General features: G+C 41.4%; 1 protein-coding gene across 4 annotated transcripts in view; it reads right to left on the minus strand.

Moving 5' to 3' along the window:
- The window catches only part of LOC103617763 (BMP/retinoic acid-inducible neural-specific protein 3), a 209,491-nt gene that overhangs the window by 165,461 nt on the left and 17,162 nt on the right, over positions 1–26,868 (minus strand). For 3 of the 4 annotated variants that reach the window (XM_008636099.2, XM_017737450.1, XM_017737449.1), the window contains one exon: positions 25,842–26,127. The exons of the other annotated variant lie outside the window; for it this stretch is intronic. In XM_008636099.2, coding sequence (XP_008634321.1) covers positions 25,842–26,077 — 236 coding nt within the window. In that variant the 5' untranslated portion in view covers positions 26,078–26,127. The remainder of the gene's footprint in view (positions 1–25,841; positions 26,128–26,868) is intronic. 4 annotated transcript variants of the gene reach the window in all.

Raw genomic sequence — 26,868 nt, forward strand, 5'->3', positions numbered from 1 at the left:
TTCAGTTCTTAACTGTCCTCATGGAGAAAAAGCTTGTCCCCACATATAATCTGAACCACTCTTGTTTCAATTTATAGCTGTTGGCTCTTGTACTCTTATCTGTCTCACCCTCTGTGTCATTGATAAGATGTTAAACAGGGCAGGTTCCACAGCAGAGCCCTGTTACTGCCTGGTTATTAATGGGCTCACAGTGGAGTAATACCGTGAGCCCATTAATAAGCAGACTGTAACAGGATGAGGCCCCTCATCCTTGACCTTCTGAAAGCAGTCAAGCTGTGTTTGTTGTCCATGTGATTGTCCTCCCATCTGGGCTGCAGTATCAAAAGCTGGCTGACCAAAGGCTCACTACAGCAGAGGTAAAGGGCAGTCAGTGCCCTCATTCACTCATCCGGTCACTTCCCTACAGGGTAATCAGATGGGTCAGACATGATTTAACCTTGGTCAATCCATGTTATTCCCAGCCACCTTATGTGGCCATCATGTCCCCAGAAATGTGCTCATAGAGGGTCAATGATTTTCCCATTGATCACAACCAAGGTCATCAGTTTCTTAGATAATTCCTTTGGCCATTTCGGAAGATGAGTTCAACTTTTACTTCTCCAGTCATCATGGAACTTCCTCAGTTCTCACCATCTTTCAAGAGCAGAAGAAAGGGGCCTTACAAGGACACCATCCAGCCCATTCAGGACCAGGCTAGGTCCCATGGGCTTGCATGATCCAGGTTTTCTCATGTAATTCCTGACAACCCTCATTCTCTCTTGGTAGCTCTTCTCCCCCCTTGCACCTCTTCACTCAGTTTAGGGGCAGAGAAAAGCTTGTTGATAACAGCAGATGCAGACTGGGTATCTCTGCCTTACTGTGCCTCTGTTTCTAAATCACTTGTCCCATACAGCAGTGAGTCCAAATTTGCCTTGTGCAGCATTTTCTTGCTCCTGTAATGAGCTCTTTTTTTTTTGCCCTTTTTGTTCCTTCCTTGCAAGTCTATATTCCACCTAATCTTTCATTTTCCTAACACTATTGTTGCATGTTCAAGGAAGTTTTTAAGTTTCTCACTGGCAGCTTGTTCTTGTTCCCACCTCCTGTGCAGTGCCTGCTTGCTTTAAAGCTCTGTCACGGTTCTGCTTGCCCAAGCTGGTCCCCTGATACCTCCACTCATCTTCCTGACTGTGCCTACAGGATGGTCTTCTCTCCGTCTTGCCAACTTTCCAGAGCCCCTCTGTCTTCCAACAAGCTTTCCAGTTCCCTGAATAACCCAAAGTCTCTTCTCCTAAAGCACAAGGTCTGTACTCAGCTATTCTCTTTTCTCATTCCCCTCCAGAACCTGAATATTTGTGGCCTTTAAAGCCACAAATTCTCACACTGCCACACAGCACATCCTGATTAACCAAAAACAGCTTTGTCTGCAGCCACATCTGTTGATCCACACAGTACCTCTAACAGAAAGTTATTCCCGACAGCCTCCAAAAGTCTCCTTGACTGCCTGTGTCCCACCATGCTGGCAGATGTCAGAAAGGTTAAAGCATGCCTTGAGAACCAGGGTGTGTGATCCAGAGACATCCACAGATGTCCTTGAGTCACTTAAGGAAGACTTCATTCACTCCTCGCCCTGACCAGGAGGTCTGTAAGTCACTGTCACTGCAGTGTCATCCCCTGCCCATCTTTCCTGTGATCCTGACTCAAAAGCTGTTGCCCAGGTGTTGTCCATCCCAAGCCAGAGCTCTGGCATCAGAGCTACCATAACACAGAGGTAAGTGAGGAGTGAATGGGAGACTGGGAAGAGGAGGGAAAGGAAGGGGGTGGAGGATCCCATCTCTTGATGTGTTCTAGTGCTCCTTGTTCTACCAAAAAGAAGGCCCCATAGTCAACAACAACCCCCTGTTGTCAGTACAGGTGTTGACCTTCAGGGTCCCACAATCATTCCCCAGCCTTTTTCCTTCTAAGGAAAAGCCCATTCTTCATGTCCTTGAGCCCCCAGCAGTAACATGTGGAGGGAGAGGGAAGGCAAGGCAAGGCAAGGCAAGGCAAGGCAAGGCAAGTCTGTCTAGCAAATTCATTAGACCAGATTAGAGTAGAGCAGTTCAGTCAGAAATGACCTACAAAAATCACCTTTTTTATTCCCAAGTATCACCATAATTACCTCATTCCCAGGAACAACAGGGGTGAATATAGCACTGAGTAGTACCGATTACTGACTCGTTCAATAACAGTTGGAAGAAGTGTGTTAATATTTCAACAACACGAAGAATTAATAGCAAAATGCTTCCCTAAAATGAAGGACATTTTCAGCATGTAAGACTTCATTTCACTTTCATATTTCATTAATATATAACTTTAGAAAAAAGAGGGAAGAGCTTGAATGTTATTTTTTTGTTTTCTCGCTAGATATTAATATAAGAGATTATTTGGTTGATGTGATTTTTTTAAATTCTTAAATAAATCAAACTACAGGAGTTTTACAGAATGAAAATCTGAACTAACACAAGCAGGCAGAATACTGGTCTCTCTGGAGGGTAGCTGAAATTAGGATTTTAATTACTTTTTGATCAGAATTGTGGCTACTTCTCACAATCTAAACCTCTACAGAATCTCAGAACATCTTTCATATACATGTTTGCTTTTGCTAGTCATTACACCGTATCAAGTTCACACTTTTTGATGTGAATTAGGTAATTCTCAAAACTGCCAGGAAGAGAAATGGAAAAAAATATTTAGGAGAGAGTTATGAGCAGTTCATACAGAAATATTTCTCTCTCAACAAGTTAATGTTTCAAATGATTGCCTAAATGAAATAATTTTGAGAAAATTTTCATGTGGTTTCAGAATTAAATCTTGTGAAGAGAATGGTTTGGATTGGAAGGCATCTCAAAGCTCATCCAGTTCCACCCCTTGCCCCTTCCACTAGCCCAGGTTTCTCCAAGCCCCATCCAGCCTGGCCTTGGACACTTCCAGGGATGGGACAGCCACAGTATTTCTGGGCACCCTGTTCCATCCAGTCTGCACAAGAGATAAGCTGTAGGGATGCTGTAATGATTTAGTAAAGCCTGGCAATGCTGTTTCCCTTACAAGAGCTGCATCCCTTCTGCTGGATTTGCTCTCTCCGCTAAAAGCCAGGTTTTTTAAGAAAACCAAAGTGCTAAGAAGCAGATAAGGAAAAAGACTGCCTTAGAAGAGAAGGTAGATTTAAAACCAAAGGACATCTTGGGTGAAATCTGGCCTTTCACCTGTTGTTGCTAAGACATTTGTGAAATCTGGAGGCTAGATAGGCAAGCATACCTATGAGCCTTGCTCAGAGGGATCCCTCTACTCAAAACCTTCTCCTCTATCCAAGTTTGCAGTTTAAAAGAGTTGCTCACTAGTTGCAGTAATAGCCTTAACCACTTTTTAATTACCTATGCCAGCGCACCAGAACTTGTGAGTAATTTTTTCTTTCCCCTCCAAGGACACCTTGCGACCACTCCAAAAGTGCCAGATATAGATATAGATATCAGAAAGGAGCCCTGAAGCTCTGCAGAAACTCTGCAGTTTATCTTGGAGACATGCAGCAGCTTCGTGACAGCTTGGCTTCAACTTCAATTTTCTTTCTCCCTGCGCCAGGCACCATATGCTGACTGTTACACTGAAATGACACTTAAACCCGCACGCCTGCAACAGAGAGGCTATATTTAAATTCAACTGTTAGGTGAAAGTGTGTTTTAGAAAAACCTCCAGGAAGCTGCATCCAAATGGTTACAGAGAAGAATCTATTTCTAGGGATTTGGGGGAGAATAACAGGTTACAGCAGCATCACTTCTGAAGTTGTGGCTATATAGTGATATTCCCTTTTCATTTCAGGTAGAACTAAAACCATTGCATAGTGCAGTGTTTGGCATCCACCAGCTTGACTATTTGGAAGGAAGAAAATTTTAATAAACTTGGTTTCTTTGGGATTTTCTGTAACTATTTCTGTCTGTGTGTTATCTGTCTCAACTTCTTACTTGAAGTTAACCTAACAAAGAAAATAGAAACGTTAATACATTTATTTCAGCATTTTGTCAGTATAACTTTACTTTTAGATGGCAGAAGGACACTGGAGGAAAGCGCTATAACTGTTGGAATTATCAGCATTGAATATTTGACATTCTGAATTAGATCATTCCCAGCATTTTAGCCTATTCCATAAAGAGAGAGATGGCAGTCAGGGAACTGATTATGTTTTCCAGATTTCCAAAGGAAATGTCAGTCTTGACAGTACCTAAAGCAGTTCAACAAAGCTGTGACATTGGCACAGTTTTTGACTTCAGGTTTTTTGGAGGAAATGCTTTACAGTACCTGAGAGCATTTATGAATTAATGTTGAAGAGTTCTTTACTTTGGCTAATGACCCACTATGACTTTTTGGACTTTTGGAGACTGAGAACAGATGAACACGCAAAAATCCACAGGTTGACCATTCACTCTTCATGTAGGGGGAACATCTCAGCTTCAGCCTCTGATATGACACCATATATTTCCATTCTACATGTCTTTTTTAAAGCAAACAGATGACACAGATGTGAATCAATACTGTTTTCTGAGATGTTTCCAGAGCAGGAACTTCCCAAAGTAAGTTTGCATTTCATCTGGTTGTGTTTAGCATGCTGCTGATGTTATCACATGAAGCCATTAGTCTAAGTTCATGTAAAGCATCCCTCGAAATTGCTTCCCTCTGCCACACAAACATGATGTCAATACATGCAAACATGCTTACTACAAAGGGTAGTTCAGGAATATTTCAGGTATTCAGCTAATTTCAGAGAAGTCCAGAACTTTCTTACATTTACCCAAGGACACTATAACAGTAAATATGAAGGCAGGATGCTCTCAAAGCTCACCTAAAGCATCCTATGAGGGGAGGATGTTGGAAAAATGTATGTATGTGTATGCAGATACACAAACATACATTCAAACCAGCAAATGAATTCCAGAACAAGTACATGTGACTAGGAAGCTGTCGGTATGCTTCTCACAGGGAAAACCATGACAGCTTGTCAATAAACAGTGAAAAAAACACTATCCTGAAAAAGTAAAGTTGCACCTCTAAAGCTTGATTGAATTGACCAACATTTCTGTTTGACCTGGTTAGTCCCCAGCACAGCACCAATCTCACACAAATCAAACAAACCTACTGTTTGTCCTCACATCTTCTTAACAAAAGTCTGGGACATCTCAGGTCTGCTCTTCCCAAAAGATCTGACCTGCAAAACTCATTTTAAGAAAGCTCAAGATAAATCTTTTAAGATTGGTCTCAGTTAATGAGGCGTTGCATGTTGGCAGAGCTCTTTCTTTATAGCCCACGTTGGCCTTATGAGACACATCCTGTGCAGAGGAGAACAGGTTTGTTGTATCTGCTTGTGCTCCAGTGTCAGGCAACCCACAAATCTGCCTTTAATGCACCCAGTTATTTAGCTGTGCTACGAATTCATCTCTAATCTAACTTACAAATGAATGTCTATGTTAGGAATAGCCCAGTTCACTTTCACTCAGTATAAGAGCAGAGATCGACTTTTCAGTGACAATTACACCCAATCAGAGGAAGAAAAATACACCATATGAGGAAACTTTACTGTGAGATCTCCAATCAGGCTATCCACAGTCCCCTCTACAACTAAAACAGCTGAATCCAGCTCTAGAACCCATTTGCCAAAAACTCAAAGCCTACACAATCCCTAGCTGAACACATATTCACTGATGTATATAGAAAAGATTGTTACACTGTCTTTTAGCTGTCATTATTCTTGGGGGTTTTTAATCCCTCTTTCCCACGGGCCAATTTCTTCTAAGGAGTAGAGCAAGAGGTGCAGGACTTCCTCCTGCCTTTGTTCTCCTGCACAGTCAGTGCAGAATGCTCCCTACCCCCTTGGTATGGGATGCATTACAGAGCACAGCCCCTAAAATACAGAATCATAGAATCCTGGAACAATTAAGGTTGGAAAAGCCCTCTAAAATCAAGTGCAACCATTAAGATAACACTGACAGGCCTGCCACTAAACCATATCTCTAAATGCCACATCTAATGTTTTTTGAACACTTCCAGGGATGGTGACTCTGCCACTTCCCTGAGCAGCCTGTTCCAATGCTTTACAACCCTTTCAGCGATGACATTTTTCCTGAGATCCACCTATAACATGGAATTAAAGGAAGCACAGGTTTGGTAAGTAGATAACAGGAAAATTTTCAGCCAAAATGTTTTTCTCCTCTCCAAAATATTTCTTGACCTGTCCAGAATGTTTGAGAAATAAAAAAACAGCCCCCAAAAGAAAGTAAGGAAACAAACACATCACCACACAACTGGAGTGCTTTTGGTTTTGGATTGGGGTTTTTAAAATAAAATAAGTACAAACCATAATACCTATAACAGGTAATATGTAATATAATAACAAAACCCACAGTAACTATGAGTTCATATCTTTAAAGAACAGTTAATTTCAGCAATTCCAGCTGCTGAAATGTAGGGTATGCCATTAGAAACCAGAATGAATAGGAATTCTGCTTTCTTCCACACCTGACATTGGGTCAAGAAATCTCTTTGCAAGCAAGGCAGGTGCATCACTGTCTGTGCCACTGTCAGAAGCCAACACCAAGGGTTCATAGGCCTAGGAAAGGTGGAGGAGAATGTTATCTCCCAGTTCTATAGCAGAAGTTGGTTATTGACAACACAGAAAGTAACATTTTAGCAACTTATAAAAGAAAATTGTTTGGGTTTAGGTGAGAGATATAATGTCATCCAGCACCACAACCCGGTGGCAAAATTTACTTAAGGCAGGATGACGTAAACTATGTAAAATTAAGTTGAACCAACACACTTCATATTATGCAAAAAAATATACAGCAAGAAACCTTCTGAATTCAATTATAGATCTATCATCTGAACTTATCACCTGTAAATTTTCCCTCACTTCTGTTTAAGAACCTTGGAATTTCACCACCCTGTATCAATGCTGTTGTTCTGCAAACTCCTTTCCTGCTACCCCATCATGAAAGCCACAGTACTTTACCACCTCCTGGAAGTAATTCAGTCCCATGTATTAAACTCCTCTAATTCACAAAACCCTCGAGCTTTCCTCCTGTCAGACTCAGCTTTTTGCTTATATTTTTACAGCCTCGCATCATTATTTATTTTGTCCCTCTTTCGTTCTCTCTCCCAAAGTTTTTGCAGTCAGGATCTGAACCTACTAAACCAAACGAGGAGGGATAATCCTGTTAAACACATCAACTCTTCACACAACTTTCCACTGATGACAGTGGAACCATCCTAGTTAATATGAGACTGGTAAGCCATCTTCTTCAGCACAGCAATTACCCTCCTTAGGTACCTAAATAAACAAATGTCACACCAAGGACTGAAGTCTTTTGAAAAGATGAGGTTCTTTTGAAAATCTGTTTCTGAATGCTAATGCTAAGCTGTAGAGAAAATGTCAGTGATTGACTAGTGAAAAAAAATAGTACTTAAACAGCATATTTAATTGATATGGCATTAGCCTCAATGACACTTAGAGAACATCAAAGACACAACATATCTGTGTCATGAGGAATATGAAGCAAAAATGGAACTTCAGCAGAATGATCAAATTTAATTCAATGAGCAACAATAGTTAGGATAACAAAATATTCTGTGCAGTAAGTTTACTCATCCTCTTAACTTTATTTGTGCAGCCTGAAATTGGATTCCATAGAAATGCAAAGTTTTACAGATTGCTGAGATCTGAACCTTTATCTTTCCTTGCAGGCTATTTGTATTAATCTACTTTTCTTTGAAGCACAGAGCTATTAAACTGTTAAAGCTCATTTAAAATGTGACTGTACTTCTACCAATGGACCCAGATCGTTGAATTATAGATTTTAATTGTGCTTTTTATACTTTGGACATGCTTACTTAGAAATATTTGCAGCAAAAATACGCAATTAATTTCATTGCTGCTGATTGGTGAATTGTGTCTATATTGACAGCAAGAGGTGGCTTAGCATATAGGAAAGATTACATGGGCCACTTTCTATTGGCAATTAATAGAAAAACCACAGCCAGCTTTTTTACCTTACCTTTATTAGTACTTTATCACGAAATCAAAGCATGTGAAAACGTAAAATGCCATGTGCTTTAGCAGTGAGATACAAGAATATTTCCACTTGAGTAGCACCCATCCTACAAAACCAGTTAAATATATAACTGGAAAATCAGAATTTGTTCTATTCATCTGACGCATCTGACTAACTTCTCCAAAAGCAGAACTGGACGGTTCCCATCCTGTAGTATTTAATCACTTTTCCCATTGCAAACTGCAACTGTGGGATGGCCATAGCACAGGGGAAAATTAAAATAAAACATAATTTTAAAAAAAGTGGGAACAAGCACTGCAGTAAAACGACAAAGGTGAACTTGCTTTTCACTTGCTTTTCAGGGTATCATTGGATAGCAAGGAATGTGTTACTCTGTGCTTTGCCCAATTTGAAATTTTAAAAAATCATTTTGTACCATCAAATACACCTGGCACCAGAGTGGGAAGAGATACAGAATAAACCTAATCCTTTCACAAATACCACCACTCTGGAGAAAACTTACACAGCATGACATGAGCACATTAGAAAAAATTACAAAAAGGAGGTGAAACTGCTCATTTAAGCTTATCAGTATTTAAAAAATGGCTGAAAACAGAAATGACTACGAACTACTTCAGAGAGAACACAGTGTGTGTGTGTTTAACATCCTCTCTGCCTCAAGATTGGTTCCCAAAGCTGCACACATGTATTCACACCTATTCTCAAAGTTTTATTTCCTTTTAGTAAAGAGTTAATTATATAACCGACTTCGGTGAAAATGATGCTTTAAAATTTTGTTTGGTATGAAAAAGGTGTTCAACCAACCTGGAAATACCTTAGGGAAATCATATAATCATAAAATTGCTAACGGTGGAAAAGACTTCTCAGGCCACCAAGTCCAATCATCAACTCAGCACCATGCTCACCTCTAACCCATGTCCTCAAGCACCACACCTACACACCTTGTGAATGCCTCCAGGGATGGGGACTCCACCACTGCCTTGGGCAGCCTGTTTCAGGGCTGGACTACCCTTTCAGTAAAGAAACTTTCCCTAAAATCCAACCTGAGCCTCCCCTGGCCCAGCCTGAGGCCATTCCCTCTCCTCCTGTCCCTGTTCCCTGCGAGCAGAGCCCGACGCCCCCCCGTCACCCCTGCGCCTCCTCCAGGCTAAACAACCCCAGCTCGCTCAGCCACTCTTTGTAAGACCTACACTCCAGACCCTTCATGAGTTTCATTGCCCTTCCCTGGACATGCTCCAGCCCCTCAAGCCAGCACAGGGGACAGTCACTGCCCTGGGCCTGTGCCCACACCGTGGCTGGCACAGTCCAAGGGCCACTGGCCTCTTGCCCACCTGGGCACACCTGGACTCCTGTCCAGCCTCTGTCACCAGCACCCCCAGGGCCTTTCCTGACAGGCACTGTCCAGTCACTCTGCCCCAGCCTGGAGCTACAGGGGGTTACTGTGGACAAAGCGTAGGGATCTGGCGCTTGGCCTTGCTGACCCTCAGACCATTGGTGTTGGCCCATCCATCCAGCCTGTCTGGGTCCCTCTGCATGGCCTTCCTACCCTCCAGCACCTCCACAATTTTCTACTGCACTCAGTAGTAGTTAATCTCATTAAAAGTAAATGTACAGTCCTTGAACACACTGGTTGTGAAGGCTTCTGCCTTCACCTTCTGCTTCTGCCTGTGAGGAGCATGACTGTTCCTCATTTCACAGCATGGGAATTAAATCTCCATACTACTTTTCCAAATTCCACCATTTGCTATCAGTGACAAAAACATCATCACTCTTTATGTTAGAAAGGAGTTAAATAAATCCCAAATCCTAATCCTTTTGCTGGATTAGTCTCAGCATGAAGTCCACAGTGGACACATTTATATATTTCCCTCTGTGTATGCCTGTCAATTTACAATGGAGATCAACACACCACTTCATGCTAGTCTAGACCCAGAAATTTCTGTAGGGTGTCAGTTCAGCCCCCCTGCTTTAACAAGAAGTGGATTGCTTCATCTGAGATAGTTTAATATCCCACAAGACTAATTCACAGGTCATGTCATTTTTGCATAATGTTGTTACAGAGATAGAATGATTCCTGATTTTCAAGACCTGGTAATAGCCAAAGGGTAAATAACATGAGTGGCTTTGCCTGAGGCATTTGTAATATGAAGTCATTCATTTTGCTCCTTTCTTACTTTTTCAGCATTGACTAAAAGGTATTACCAAACCTTGTGGCAGGAGAATAATTTAACTCAGCAAGCAGAAAACATAGGGACTGTTTTGGTTCTGAGTTACATGTTGTAGGCCAATTTCCATAGAGCATTTTGCAAGGTCCAAACAGGTGAGATATTCAGTGATATATCTCATGGAATGATAAACTGTGGAGAACTCTATTGATTAGTATTAAATGTGCAGAGGAAAACTGGTGATATAGTCTGATTGCTTGAAGAATTAAAGCCACCCCAGCTTCCTGCATTTGTTCTGAGAATCATAAAAATCACAGAATGGTTTGGGTTGGAAAACCTTTAGAGCTCATCCAGTTCCAACCCCTGCCAGGGGCAGGGACACCTTTCACTGTCCCAGGGTTCTTCAAGCCCCATCCAGCCTGGCCTTGGACACTTCCAGGAATCCAGGGGCAGCCACAGCTTCTCTGGGCAACCTGTGCCAGAGCCTTACAGGAAACAATTTCTTCCCTATATCCCATCTAACCCTGCCCTCTGGAAGTGGGAAACCATTCCTCCTTGTCCTGTCATTCCAAAGACCCTCTCCAGCTCTTCTGGAGCCCCTTTAGGCACTGAAGGGGCTGTAAGGTCTTCCTGGAGCCTTCTCTTCTGCAGGTGAACAGGCCCAGCTCTCCCAGACTGGCTCCAGAGCAGCAGGGCTCTAGCCCCTAGAGCATCTCCGTGGCCTCCTCTGGACCAGCTCTAGCAGGTCCATGTCTTTCTCATGCTGAGGACCCCAGAGTGTAGTGCCAGCTGCGGTCTCATGAGAAAAGACTAGAGGGAGAATGGACCTTGTTGCTTTGATCTGGCAAGAACAAATGATTCCATGAATGTAGTACATCCCAGCAGCAACACAGGGTGTAACAGTGATGTTCTTCCATGAGAAAATAGTAAAATGTAATATGAATTCTGGATACAATATCCAGTGTCCCAAACTTTAATATAAATGCTTTTACCAAATGAAAAGCCCTGTGTACTTTGTAGTCTATTTCTGTGAGCTGTTCATAGTGCTGTTAGAAGTGCCCATGCAAAAATGATGAAATATCACTAAATTTCTGTTTCATTTCTCTAAACAGAAATAAGTCTGTCTTTTTTTGAGAGGGGCAGGAGGGAAGATTTAGAGCTGTATACATAAAAAAAAAAGTTCAATCTATGCAGCTGTGACATTACTTGTCAAGAATACAAATGTCCCACAAATGTCCCAGCTCCTGAAAGAGAGTAGGTTTAGATTAGACGTTAAAAGGAATTTCTTCTTTCCTATGAGGGTGGTGAAGCCCTGGCACAGGGTGCCCAGAGAAGCTGTGGCTGCCCCTGGATCCCTGGAAGTGTCCAAGGCCAGGTTGGACAGGGCTTGGAGTCACCTGGGCTAGTGGAAGGTGCCCCTGCCTATGGCAGGGGGTTGGAATGGGATAGACTTTAAGATTCTTCCAACCCAAACCATTCTGTGATTTTTATGATTCCGTGGTGCTTTTTCAAGTCAATGGCAATTAGTGGTCCTCAACAGTCAAGAATACCATCTTTCCCAGGTAGTCTGATTCTCGATTTGATTTAACCTGGTTCCTTAAAAAGTGGTAGTCATGAATCAGCATTTTGGTAGCAGGTGTTACAGATACAGGGAGGTGTTACAGGCAGATGAGTGTATCTATTTCTGAACTTACTGTACATCCTCAAATGAGTTTCACCCATTTCTAGACATATTAAGCCACAAATCACTTTAAAACTATTTTCACATTTGATGACCATACGTCATAGTGGGCAAAATAATGTTATCACAAAAGGCACACCCAGAAATGTCCCTGCAGAGTTTAATGTGAGTGCCAAAACAAATCTTACAAATGCCTTGACTGCAAGGTAAGCTGCAGCCAGACCCAGCCATCAAGCAGGGGACAGGAAGTCATGGAAAAGCCACTTGTATTCATTCTGGCACTCAAAGAACAGCTGGCTCCCCAGATTTTCCCTGTGGGTGTTAAGCTGGAGCCCCTTTCCTCTCCCTGCACTCAGCAGTAGTGTTAGCAGGCATTTGCTCCAGCGGCCTTTCTACTCGTGGGATCGCCACCACCATCTTCCTTTGTTTTCTGGCTTTAAGGGATGTTTCTTGACAGGCTAGCTCCTTCTGAAATTAGTGATTGGTTACCACGTTTCAGGATGGTCTCACATCACAACAGGGAAGCAAAGCACAAGCTTTTTTTCACAACTGGGAAGTGCATAATTCGCAAGGATAAAACCCCCTCATCTCAGGCACAAGGCTGTTCCCACAGAGCTATCAGCCACAGATTCATTTGGTAATGTGTAGGTGCACCTTTCTCTCCTCCACCCTACCCACTCTCAAAAGTTCTGCTCCCTGACTAAATTCTGAGGTATTACCAAGTTCACTTAACTAAAATTAAATTTCCCTACTGGTTTTTCCCAGTTACTATGACAGAACTAATGCTTCTGAGGGAGAGAGGAATGTTAACTCATGCATATCAGCCTTACACAGGAATTTCCAAAGATTTAAGCTGATTTAGAGACAGGAGTTCTGTGACCTCAGTTTTTTTGGTGTAGAAACCTGCCAAGTTCCACTTTGTTTTAACATAAATACTACATGAAGACTGTTTTATTGCTGTCAACAACCATATAACATCTTGCAAACCCACTCATGGTTTGGAATTCTCATGGTTTAACTGTGAAGACAAGAGAAATAGAGTGAAATAAGTGTCACTTATAAATTGTATATCTTTGTCCCCCCATAAATGCAGAATTGGTACATGAAGATGTTTTTTAAAAGTAGAAGTACAATTCTTTTTCTTTCATTTTAATGTCCTACTTCACAACATTTTAAGTGTAAATGTTCTTGTTAATAATCTCTAAATTCCAATGAATGACTATGGTTAAAATTCCTTTTTAAGTTATTAATATTCTACCAATCTCATAGAATGGGAAAATGACCATTACTGTAAAAAAAAACCGACCAGTTTGATTGTTTATTTTGGTTTTTTGATTGGTTTTGTCTCTCTGAAAGAATAAGTGTCAGGGAGTTTGATGTACTATACTGATTTCTAACACTCCTTCATGGTTTGGGTGCCAAGGAAACACATACCTGAGTCACACAGAACTGCTACATCAGAACCAGTAAACAAGAACACACTTGTGCTCATCCAGGCCAAGGCGTCAACAGTAAAAATGGACATAACCGTTACTTCATCAAGCAAAATCCTAATTAAATAGATGCACCTTTGAAGTCAACCACGTGAGAAATAGTTCTACTAGAAGGAAAATCAAATTTCAAGGCAATTAAAAAAAAAAAAAAAAAAGAGAGAGAAAGGGGATGGGAAAAGTGTCTAAGGAACAAAGTAGGCCTTGAGGGAATTTTGTGGGAATTGCTAATGAAACAGAGGCTAGGGAGCCTCTGGAGAAGCATGTGAAAGGATGGGTCTAGGTTTTGAGTTGTACTCACACGCTGTTAGTCACAGCTTGGCCACCCAGCCTAGGCACTGAACTCGACACCAACTCCTTTCAGATTATTTGAAAGTTTGGAGTTGTGCAGCACTTGTAGTATTTATCAAACATATATTGACTGCTAACACATGAGCACACAGTGGATCCAGAAATGAAGATACAGGTGGAAAATCTATAGCATATGAATTTTCCATGACATTATCACACAAGGAATCTATGGAAAACTGAGATTTAAATGAAGAGCTTCTGTAGCCACGTGCATACCTATTTTCTTTCTGTATTGTCAAGGTTAATTTCATTATATCCAGAATCATATGGAAAGGCAGAGAAAAAAATGGAGCAAAGTCATAGTAGCCCCTGTAAGAAAAAGAAGTTTCATGCTAATATCTTTCAGTTACAGATTCTCAGAAGTCTTCTATTGCAGCCACAGCTAAAATTTAATGGATAAGTTTAAGACATAATCTAGAGTTGACCAAAAGCATGAGAAAATGCAGCAAGATCTGACAGGATGTTTCTGCCAGAGGCATCTTAATACAAGGATCTAATCAGGAAAGATCTTTTGGCAGTACAAGGGTTACAAAGATTTTCTGGATGTCTGATTCATGAGCAAGTGTCCACAGCAAACTTCATTAATGTCTTGGCCAAAGGCTCCTACTCAGACACCAGACTGCAGAGGATACAAGCTTTTCTTTCTAATGAACTGTGTTCTTCTCACTGTGAAAAGATGAATCATTAAGCTGATTTATTTAACTCATCCATATCTATTTCTATTTATGTATGTACATATACACATACCTCTACACACATACACATGCACACACATGAAATATATACTCATGAATATATATAAACACATGCATTCATATTCACACTGATTCATTCTCACATTAATCACCAATATTTGGGTTCTAGACATCTGGAAAATAGCAAGCACCACAGTCTACATGTTTTCCACTTATTCTAATCTATCAAGCCTTGTGATTTGCTACCAAAAAGCATCATTACAGAATCACAGAATCTAGAAGTTTGGAAGGGACCCACCAGGATCATTGAGTCCAACTCCAGGCCCTGCACAGGCCAACAATCCCAGCCTGTGCATCCCTGAGAGCATTGTGCAAATGCTCCTGGAGCTCTGGCAGCCTCGGGGCCATGCCCATTCCCTGGAGAGCTTTGTCAGTGCCCCAGCACCCTCTGGGGGAAGAACTATTTCCTAATATCCAACCTAAACCTCCCCTGACACAACTTCAGGCCATTCCTGTGAGTCCTGTCCCTGGTCATGAGAGACAAGAAATCAGTGTCTGTCTCTCCTCTTCCCCTCACAAGGAAGTTGTAACCATGATGAATCTCCCCTCAGTCTCCTCCAGGTGAATGGACCAAGTGCCCTCAGTGACTCCTCACAAGGATGGATGCTCTCTAATAGTTCAATATCTTTTTTACCTTGTGGCACCCAAAACTGCCCCCAGCACTGGAGGTGAGGCTGCCCCAGTGCAGAGCAGAGCGGGGCAATCCCCCCCTGACTTGACCAGCGCTGCTGGGCCTGGTGCCCCCCAGGACAGGGATGTCCCTCCTGGCTGCCAGGGCACTGCTGACTCGGATCCAACTGGCCATGGACCAGGACTGTTCCCACAGCGGCTCTGCAGCCTCTTGCTCCCCAGTCCATACACACAGCCAAGGTTGCCCTGTCCCAGGGGCAGCACCTTCCTTGTTAAAGTCCACATGGTTGGTGATTGTCCAATCTCTCTAATTTGTGGAGGACTTTCTGCAGTGCCATTCTGCCTTTGAGGGAGTCAAATCGCTCCCAAGGGCTTCTGGAGTGTGAGGAGGCTCAGGATGGGTTCCTGAACTCAGGAACGACTTGTACAGCCTCATCTCACCCCCAGTTTTTCCTTCAGTCACAGCCACTTGAGCATCACCAGCTGAGTGTTTGTTTTACAAAAGGAAAATGGAAATGAACAATTCTTCATAACAAGAGACCTCACTAAAAGTCCTTCATTTTTAACCACTTGAACTTATTAATTATTTTTAAAATTTATTTTGCATGGTTAAATACATGAAATGTAGACAGAAGGCTACATTCTGTTTGTTAATGCGGGTTATCAGATTGTTTATGCCGTGTGAGGTTTAGCCTTCAGTATTATTACTATAATCTGTAGCCAGTATTTTATGTAAATGGCTAAAGATGTAGTTTAAATAAAATACAACAAGATGTGACTTGATAATAAAGCGATGTCTTTGTTTACTTTCTATTATTAGAGCATATTTATCAAGAAGCAAAGATGATGTTGTATTTGAGTTCCTAGTAAAGCATCCAATCCTACTGCTAGCAGTCAGGATATAGGGAAGAAATCTATATTAGTTACCGTTCAAGAACTGTAAGAATATAGTTCAGAATTAGCTGAAACACATTTAATTTAGGTTAATCAATTACATTTCCTCAGGTCTTGGATTCTGCTATCTTTCTGAATATTTGGTAGAGTGTCTCTTCTGTTTTGATTTTAAATTATGTTACTCGTATAAAGCAAAACCTCTATATGTGCTTTTCCCTTGAGAAATTAGCATTCACTCCCCAAAGCCAGACTTTCTCTCTTGGATGCTCTCGAGACCAGCATACACAACTTCTAAGCTGATGGTGGGCTCTGCGTGTGCATTTTGCAGAGCTCTGTATATATCAAATTGTCTGGTCAGTAACAGTATCTTCTCTTCTCAAGCTGCATAAATAAGGTAGAAATTGAGAGCATCAGAAGATGAATTGAGCTACAGAGCCATTAATGACCTTAAGAACACTGTTATCCATAACAATCATATTGGGATTCTAGGCAGAATCGAGCAACAAGACATTATTTTGAAGTATTGCTTTTCTTCACAAGGGTCTCTGCTGAAATGAATCTGCAGCTACAAAAAATAACTTCACAACCAGCATAATGACTGTGAAAACCTGTAGAATCAATCAATCCAAGCTGGAGCACAACTAAGATTTGGATTCAGAGATATTGACCACGACCTTAACTTAACGGTAGTAGAAGAAAATGACAAGAATCCTTGAGTGAGCACATTCGGTGTCAGTTGTTCTTTTTCTGCGTGGAAAAGGCACAAATGCCCTTCTGTACAAAGAGTCACACATTCCAATCAATACCACTGGCTTTTTATTCAGAGGAGGTTTCTGTGCTACTCAGTCATTTCTCTCTGTGTGAGGTACAACATGCCACCCGTATAGACTCAACATATGGTCAAAAAGAGAAACCTGAAAGCCATTCTGTTGGGAGACAGCTACTGCCCTAGCAGCAGTAAGAGAAAACAACAACATGGGGGTTAAAACAAAAGCACGGAGAATTTGATTCAAGAAATAAAAATTAAAATCTTTCTCTTTTTTTTCAGTAACTAAAAGCAGTCTTGGTAATTGTTTTCTCCTTTATGAAAGTCATCAGCATCTGATATCCTCTACATCTTGAGCATCACTGATAGTACCAGCAGGGATACTGAAACAAAAATGAAAAGGAAGGGCAAATGAAAGAAGAAAGACCAAATTAACAAAAAATCTTCAAAGAATTAATGAAAATGTCCTGATTTCATGTGCAAAATCCTGACAGACTACCCTGCTGACTGAAGAATGTATCTGTTATTAGTGTTAAACAGCTTTTACACTACTTCAATGATTGCATGAAACCATTAAGTTACAGCCTCTATTATACTAATTTTTTTAGGGCAACTTAAATGATTCATGAACTCACTAACTGAAATGATGACACACCGTATTCTCTAAATAAATGTTCTTTGTTCTTGGGAAACATATCAGTAGGAGGTTTGATCTAATAATTATCCTTAAAATATTGGATTTTGAAAGAGGGTATATTCTAGAAATAGATTATAATAGTGTTTACAAAAAAATAAGATTTGTTCTTCTCCTTGCCATTTGAGTTTCTTCAGGATCTTTGATTAAATACACCGAACAAATACAAAGAGAGATTGTCAAAACACAGACTCCTGCAGTGTATTATGAAAAAAATATTATACAGAAGGCAATCTTGGCATCAATATTTCCCTCTGTTGCCAAGCTGAAACACGCCTGTGTTCTTGTCAAACTGACTCCTGAGAACGCCCCTAATCCTGCTGGCACAGCCAGCACTGTTCTCCAGCACCCAGCCCAGTGCTGCTGTATCTCACCAAGAGAAGCTCCACCCTTGCTTCGAAGCCCAGGAGGCTGATACTGAGCCAACCAAGTGGAGTGAGGGGATGCAGGGTAGGTCTGAGTCTGGTCCGTGGCAAAACACGGCCTAGAGGCCTTTGAGTCCTGTAGAATTGGGCTCTCTGATAAATCACTCGTGGTATTCTGAACGTTCTGCAAGATTCTGTAGGAAGCCAGAGTCACTTAAATATACACTGTTTCTTCAGGGGCTGTCATGATTTTCACAGACTCACTCAAAGCCCATCTTGTTCCACCCCCTGCCGTGGGCAGGGACACCTTCCACTAGCCCAGGCTGCTCCAAGCCCTGTGGAACCTGGCCTCGGACACTTCCAGGGATGCGGCCTTTTTTCCAAGATCTTCAAAGATGGACTGAGGGCTGGTATTGTGGATCATTCTCAAAAATGAACTTGATTTCTCCTTTGTTCTTGAGAAAAAGTGCTGTCCTTTACCCAGACCAGATGACTTCTCTGCCATGCTGGCTCACAGATGTAAGAGAGCTGGAAAGACGGGGTCATTTTGGGAATCAGAGCTGCCTACCTATCTTCCTGTCCATCTCTGAGCCTTCATTTCTGTCTGGCCTTTTCCTGAGCCACAAGTACCCACAAGAGCTCAGACTCTTTCATTATTGCCCATGGAGATATAATTTATCCATGCATATGGAGATATTCCCAGCTGGGAATATTTTACACAACTGGGAGTGTGAGGACAGACCTAAACAAGTGTCCAGTCTTTATCTTCTGCACCTCTCATGTCTCTGGTATCCATCTGAGCAGTCCCCTGATTCTCCCAGTGCTACTGGAGATGGCCAAACCCTCCTTCACCTTTGTGAACCCTTAATATTCTGGCTAAACTAAACTAGGCTCGGGTGTAATTCACTTGAAAACATGTTCTTAAGGTTTTTGTTTGTATGCATGGCTTCTCAGTTTGAAATTTCTCTTCCTTTATTTCTACCTTTTCACAAGAACATACCCTCCAGAGAATCCCCTGGGTAAAGACCAAGAAACTAATATAATATTGATAACAGGAATTGCTCACTGTAAAGCATCATGACCTGATATGTGCTTAGGCTCTAAAATTAAAACAAAAACGCTTTCCTATGAAAGGGATTTGCATTTGGAACAAAGGGATGGAAACTCAATGATTTTGGAGGACATTATCCAGGTGTTGCTAGACCTGGAAACGTGGTCATCTAAAGCTTTAATTTTGCTCAGGTACGTCCTTATTCAAGCAGTTCCACCAAACCTAGTTATTTAACTGGTGTCATGTTTTTTATGCCCAGCTAACTAGAATAAGAGAGGCTGTTAAAGAGTATCACAATCAAAAATTAAACTCATTGATGTTTTTCAGATCCAGACATTCTTAAAAATGTACTGGGCTACAAATATTATTTTTCTAGTGGAAATTTATCAACTTACCATCCCAAAAACTGTCTTTGAGCTGCTCTTCCCTGTTACCAGCCTGTGAGCCCCTGGATTTAAAAGGAAGCCTTCATGCATTCCCCAGTCTAGCCTTTTGCAAACATTCTGGGAATGATGACTCACCTGACTTCTGTGCATTTTATCCACCAAGTTGAATGGAATATTCCCTGGAGGAAGCTGACCAGTTACAACACAGACCGGAAGCAATGTACTGATGGAGTGAATTTCTGGGAAAGGCAGAAAGAACCCCTCCTGCTATTTACTCCTTATTGGTATGGCAGCTGTGGAACGTACACGTGCTGCTCTTCGGTGTGACCCCAGTTCTCCACAGCCTGGCAGTAACTCTGTGCACACGAAGGGTCTGGGGAGCAGGAGGCAATGGTTGACCAGCTGGCTGAGCCACCTGTTGGAGGCCACCCCCCTGTCACCCATTACAGCTTGATGACTACAGCCCATTCCTTCCCTCAGCTTCTGCAGTACTCATCTGCCTCACTCCTTTCCCTGATGCAGCCTGCTCCATCTCCCTCACCTTTTATGGGTTTTGTGAGTGATGCTTTTTGTTAAGGAAACTGCACTCCTGAGAAATGTCTGAGCAATGAGACATTGCTATTTTAATTTCCAAAGAAATGGTTTTACTGGATAAAAGCAAAAGCTCCAATACTTGATCAGTACTAAATGGGCCCTTCCAGAAAAATATCAGTGATGCTGATTTCTAAAGTGTGGTCAAAATGTATGGGAAATAGCAGCACCAAGAAATCATCCCCTTAGACATTCAAAAGGTGTGATGACAGACATCTCCATTTCACAAAGCACTTGTATTGAAAACCATTATCAGAAGACCTTTATTAGTTCTTCTCCATGCTTTCAAATTCCAAATTAACCTGTTCAAATCAACCTCAGGAAGAGCACAAGGAAATGTTATTCCAGACCATACACTGGAGTGAAAATTATAATTCAGGGCATATTGTGTACCTGCACAACTGAACCCCCTAGGGTTTTATTAACACTGTCTGTCACATGTGTCAAGAAGTCTAGTGAGAATCATGGGCTAAAAAATTTTGATAGGGAATAAAAAAATGACAAAAACAACTAATGTTTGCCCTACTTAAGTTCACACGTGGGAGGTGAAACATATTTATGAGTGTTCTGTTACAGTCTTGAGTCTTGCTCACTTTGCCCAATGGGTTCAGTCACCAGAGGATTCAGAACATAGGAGAGGAACCCAACATGTTCTTGTCTTTATCCTGATAGCATTATTTTCCAATGCTTCTATTTTTGTAGCTGTTCATGGACACAATCCCTTTTAAAACCACCTCTAAAGGGATCTTCTTAAGCCACATGAATACCATGCTGCCAAGAGCTACTCACTTCTTCAGGAGATTCCTTTTTTATCCTTTTGCAGAGTAGTATTGGACACTTGTTAGGTGCAGTTGCGCCAAAGGGACGTCAGTGGTACTAAAACTTCAACCACTTTCATGTGCATCATAGCTTATAACCCTTTCCTCCTAGACATAGGATTGGGAAGGTTCTGCAGCTTTGTATGTCCCTGAATTTCTTTAATGATTAGGAACCTTTTCTAAAGAAGCAACCCAAAATTTATTCAAAGCCTATTTATACCAATTTGATTTTAAGACAGTGATGGCTTTTGGTTTAGATAGCTCATCTCACTCTGTAATATGTGTTCTGTTGACAGGAATTGTGTCCTCTTTCAGCTCTCTTTATTTTCCCCCTAAGTATTGCCAAGTATTTCCACCTTAAAAGAAAGAACGATGCTCTTTCTTCCCCTGATTTTTCACATCTGTTTCAGGTTTTAAATCATTTTGCTTCAACAAAACTCCACAGTATCCCTGAGGAGATTTCCTCAAGACCTTATTTGATAGCATGAATACTTCCCTATCTCTGCAGAAATTACCTCTTCTGATACAATGTAGGTACTTTGCATAATTTAAAAATCACTCTTTCCATCCTGGTAACCTCTCATCTCATTCTGTTTGGATTTAAAATTCCTTTGTCTGGGTAGCTGATTTACATAAGAGGCACAGCACTTCCTTTGTGTATTAAATGACAAATTGTAAACTTGGTTTTCCTTGCCAAAACACTTTTTGATGCTAACCACGGGAGCCACCTTCCATGAAATATTGACATAGAACTCCCATGAATGTAGAGGTTTTCAGCAGCCATCAGGGTGTTTTCTTGGTGTTTTTCTTCATAGATCAGTGACAATGAATACCACCAAAAACTTCAGCAATTATCAAATTTCCTGCAGGAGCATTACAGGGAATAGAACACTGCCACATAATCCACACAACCAGCCCACCATTTTCAACTTATAACAGTGTCGAGAACACCACTTGTAATTATTTAGTGTTCTGCAATACCAGATTAAAACATTATTTCATATATATTTGCATCTTTCTGCTCTGTCCTGTAACACTGAAAACTCCTGGCCTTAGGGAGAGGCAGCTTGTTTGCCCATGAACATAATTGAACTTTAATAGATAGAATAAAATATGGGTAGCAGATGATTCTCCTACTGGTACATCCCCACAATTGATGCACCAGTTGGTTTTATCACATGATGGTTTTATGCTACGAAAGCCAGATATGGAGATTAAAAGAAAGCATAAACTTTTATGCTTCAAAAAAATGTGCTGAAGTTAAGACCTCTTACTAGAAATTTGGCTCAGTTAATCACTGTGTTCCTTGGTGCAAATCTTTGGCTTCATCCCTACAATTTATAACAGATTCATGGTCAAATGAACACTGGTTTACAGTGACCAGAGGGTGTGGGTACAGAGCAGCTGCTTTTTGCCTCATTGACATACGAACAGGTTGGCTTTGAGCTGAAAAAGGGTAAATTTAGATTGGATATTTTTCCCTGTGAGGGTTGGGAGGCCCTGGCACAGGGTGCCCAGAGAAGCTGTGACTGCCCCTGGATCCCTGGAAGTGTCCAAGGCCAGCTTGGACGGGGCTTGGAACAACCTGGCCTAGTGGAAGGTGTCCCTGCCCATGGGAACTGGGTGATCTTTAAGGTCCTTTCCAAAACAAACCAGTCTGGGATTCCATGAAAATAGAAATGCTAGCACACAGTCCATGGAGTGATCAATTTTCTTGTTTTAGGCTAAAAGTTTGACTACATCTATTTTAAATGGAAACAGGTTATGTAAAATAAGAACTGAAAAAAGTAAGCCTACTGAGTATTATTAAAAACAATTGCCATATGTGAAATTAAACTTTAAAATCAGTCTGTCTCCTGCCACGCAAGTGACAGAAGTAGAAGAATTATCACAACATTGTTTTACTCAATATCTGAGAAATAATGACCATGTTTCCTTCAAGCAAGTTCCATTTTAATACTCTTTGTTGTTCTCTCTACTGGCTGCTTCTCCAGTTCTCTGTCCTATTATCTGATTTTAATCATTCTATATCTTTCATGGGCCTGCAGTGTGTGACCTTGGTCCCATTCAAACCAGTGTCAAACAGTGGTACAAGACAAAGGCCTTTGTACCTCTGACTTTGGTATTTACAGAAAAATGCATTGCCTGATATAACCAAAAGCAGAATAACATGTATTCTCTGCTTTTTAACACATTTTTGATTAAAATAGAGAATGTTATTAATGAGAGAATGAAATAAAATCTTAGGGATATTACAGATTCCGTTGAGATCTTATTTTTTTTCCACATCATTACTGCCTCTCCTGAGACTGCAAATGGAGGGGAAATCAAAATATCATTCTAGTCACTGAATAATTGTTCCATTGTTGGAAAGCAAAAATCAGGCGGCAGTCTCGTGCTGAAATCTCCTGCTACACACCTTAAATTATAACATGGAATATTTTATTTTTATTAAGGCCGCTTCACTTCTGTTAGTTGTAGACAAACAGTCCCAGCGTGAGCTTGGTCATCCTAAGTTGGTTCCCATGGGCAACAGGACTTGATGGGGTATTTTGTGATGGTCATCTCTTGTGTAAGGCTTGGATGCTGTCGGTCTGGAGACACAGGAGGTGAGCAGTGACTGCTCGCAGCCCCATCAGTCCTTCTGGAGCCAGCCCCTTCCCCAGAAGAGAGACCTACCTTCAGGTAGCCCACTTGCCACATTTGTGCCATTAAAAAAAAGCGTCTTCAGTAATTTTCTGTCTGACCCCACTGTGCTACCAGCATCCTGCCAGGAAGGGTTCAAATGGGACACAATCCCCTGGAGTCCCTCACCCTACGCATCCCACTCTTCCTCAGCCCCGTGGATTTCGACCTGACATGGATCTAAAATGAAGGAAGAAGACTTCCCTTCATCCTTAATCTTTAAATATCGGGTGTCAGGTGTGAGGTTCAAGGGCTGAAGTGAAGAGCTCAGGGACTGGAGGGGCTCTGTCAGCACCTTTCTCCCTTGTTAATATGGCTGAGTCCATGCAGGCAGGTGCTTTCCTCTTCCTTACCTCTCCCTTCAAACAAGGACCTGCCCCGGAGGGATTGTTTCCATTAGGTAAAAGACAGGTGAGGGAATGAACAGACAATTAGGCTCCAAGTCCTATAGCCTGGGAAAGCTCATAGAAAAGCAACAGGGATTAAATTTACAGTGTGTGGCTTGTAACAAGGTCACGGTGTTCTGCACTGCTCACTAATGGGACCATATTTTACGAGGAAACTTTACAATAAGATTTGTTTTTGGAGGGCAAAATCAAAAAAAAGTACAGCTTGTGCCTCTTTTGACTTCCTGGCTCATTACCTGAAGGGAACAGGCAGAGAATGGAACTAAACATGAGAAACATTTTCTGTGGGATTGTGTAAATTAAAGTCAATTGAAACCTATGCACAAACCCAAATAAATATTAGCAATGTGATTACAGATCTGTGAAACTTAACAATGTTGCTGTAATGATGGCTGAGAGGAGAAAAATTCTCAAGGACCTGATTGTAAGAGCTCAAATGAAATACAATTCCATCTTTCATGTTTTAGCAAGATAATTTCGGTTCAGTTTTGACTAATACAGAATAATGGGAATAAAATATGCTGCCTCAGTCTCTGCATTATTGGCTTTACATTATTGGTCCTGACAGCTGGCTTTTAAAATGCAGTAAATATTGGGCAATGCTGTTCTGTTAAGACAAGCCACTTCATCAAGCATATTTCCAAATCACACTTTATTTTCAAAATGTGTTTAATTTCTCTGTCTATGGCAAAGGAGCCCACTGCAAAATTGACCTGCAACAGAGTGCCCTCTACTGCATGTATTTGGGAAAGGAAAATAAAGCAAACCCCTTAAAAATAAATTCTTTACACGCTTAGGCCAGCACTTTTGTCACAGGCCACTGGACAGTGAACTAAATATACATATAGGCATATATCCCTCTTACCTTCTTCTAAAGGACTGGGTATCACTAGGGAATAATAACCTGAAATAGGTATGACATTTGCACAAACTCTTCTGTGCTTTTCAGTGACATCAGTGTGTGTCTTCCCATACCAATATGGGCTGTGTTTGTAGGACGGGCAGCTGTCAGGTGAGCTGAAAATCTGCCCTGTATTGCCCTGCTGCCTCACTTTCTTTTGGCTGTTGGGAGGGGTCTGTCACAACTTGAAGTGAAAAGTATCTCTGCTTATAGATTTATTTTCCCAGTCTTTAATCTCTCCTGGTCTCTCATTTGTCCCCTTCTGTCTACTTGCCATTAGGTCACTCGTATTAGACTGAACTCCCCTTTTCCTCCCTACGTCCTTGATAATATTGGATGCTACTGAGTTACACCCGTTGCAAATGATTGAGCAGATATTTCACCAGCACTGTCTCAAAAGAGACTCACAGGTTACAAATATATCATTGAGGCAATTCCACAGCAAGGCCCAAATTCTCAAGCAGACCTATACTTTTGAAGTCTTCCCCCATTTTTTTCTTTTCTTGGCCTGAACTGGGCCAGCCTAATGCTGAGATTTGTGATGGACCAAACACCTGAATTTTAACCTCTGTTAAAATTCACAGTGGCTCTTATCCCTCAATTCCTCAGGGAAGAGAACACCCCTTTTCAAAGCATTGGCATAAAACCACATTAAACATTTTTGAGTCGCTTTTGAAACGCCCTCCTTTGTACCATGAAGTCTCTTCTGTCAGCAGCATATGCAGAACCACAATTTCATTCTTAAAGCCTCAGCTTAAGTCTTGATGAGCCACATGGAAAGCAATTGAACTTGATACATGATCAAAGGTGATCCCTCTGCAGCCAAAGGTGGTGTTTGAATCCCTAGCACATTTTTGACTATATCACTAGGACAGAGTAAAGGTGGGTAGTAAACAACAACGTTTTTCAGAGCAACAAAATCAATTATCAAAAGTTCTTCAAACAAAACAGAAACAACACAAGCAGCATTTCCATAACACACAGTGGCCTTGCATATGGCCTTGCATATATTTCAGCAATGAGTTTGGTGTCTATGGATTTGTTCCCACAACTGAAACTTTCCCTTAAGGAAACCCTTATGGATAATTTACAACTTCTAAAGATGGCACCTCTGTAATTGCTTTCCCTTTGCTTCATACCTGTAAATCTTGTATCTTGTGCTAAATCCCTGTCGACTTCTGTCCACAAAATCTGTGTATTCCTGTGAGCGATGGAAGGGTCCCTTATCAGAGAGGAGCCAGTCGAAGGGGCTTGTGGCATGCTGATCCGAGACAGCAGCAACCGCTAAAACCCAGCAATGAAGACTCAGTGCTATCCACTCCCATAGAGCCATCAGAGAGAACAATTCAGCACCAGCACTGCATCGCCATATCATGCTTCCACTGGGGACTTAGAGCCTTCATTCTCTTAGCTTTCCCTCAACACCTAGACAAAATACACAGTCAATTAGATAAGCACACACTAGGCATCCCTTGGAAGTAGAAACAAGTTTCCTTTCTTTCAGCTTAAAGAGATAGTGGCCTCTATTTTATTATATTTTACATTAGCATAAACCCCACTAGGCTAGTTAACAGTGGAGTGTTTCAGTACTTCAAATGCTGTGAAACTAATGTCTTCATTAACATCATCAGCGATAATATTTACTGTTGAAGGGAAATCTTCACAAATCATCAGGGGAGGGATTGTTGGGGTTTTTTTTTTCCCATTCATGCTAGTCATTAATGAAAAATATGCAACATCAGATTCTTGTCTGTTAGCAGCAGTACAAAATCATTCAGCAATGTCTGTACATAAGCTCACAGTTCACACACTGGACAGAAAACAGGTGAGATTCAGAAGAACCCAGGCTGCTTTCTCTTTTAATGTCCTTGGGAAAATTACGTTGTGGTTTGTCTTCACTGCAAAGTGTAGTTAACAGACCCACATTGTTCTGTCCAAACCAGCATGGCTGGACAGAGGAGACTGCCCTGATCAAGAGCCCACAGTGATCAGTTCAAGTGAGTTACTCCAACTCCAGACGCCAAAATTTTGAGTATCCCTGACAGCAGCATTTTACTTTCAGTCCAAATCACTCCAACTCAATGGATCAGCCTAGAAACTCCTTTTAAATGGTGCCTAAACAATTTTTTCTGGGTGCCCAATCGTAAATCAAGTATTGATTGCAGC

The sequence above is a fragment of the Corvus brachyrhynchos genome, unplaced genomic scaffold (genome assembly GCF_000691975.1).
Source record: "Corvus brachyrhynchos isolate BGI_N302 unplaced genomic scaffold, ASM69197v1 scaffold466, whole genome shotgun sequence".
Lineage (NCBI taxonomy): Eukaryota > Metazoa > Chordata > Aves > Passeriformes > Corvidae > Corvus > Corvus brachyrhynchos.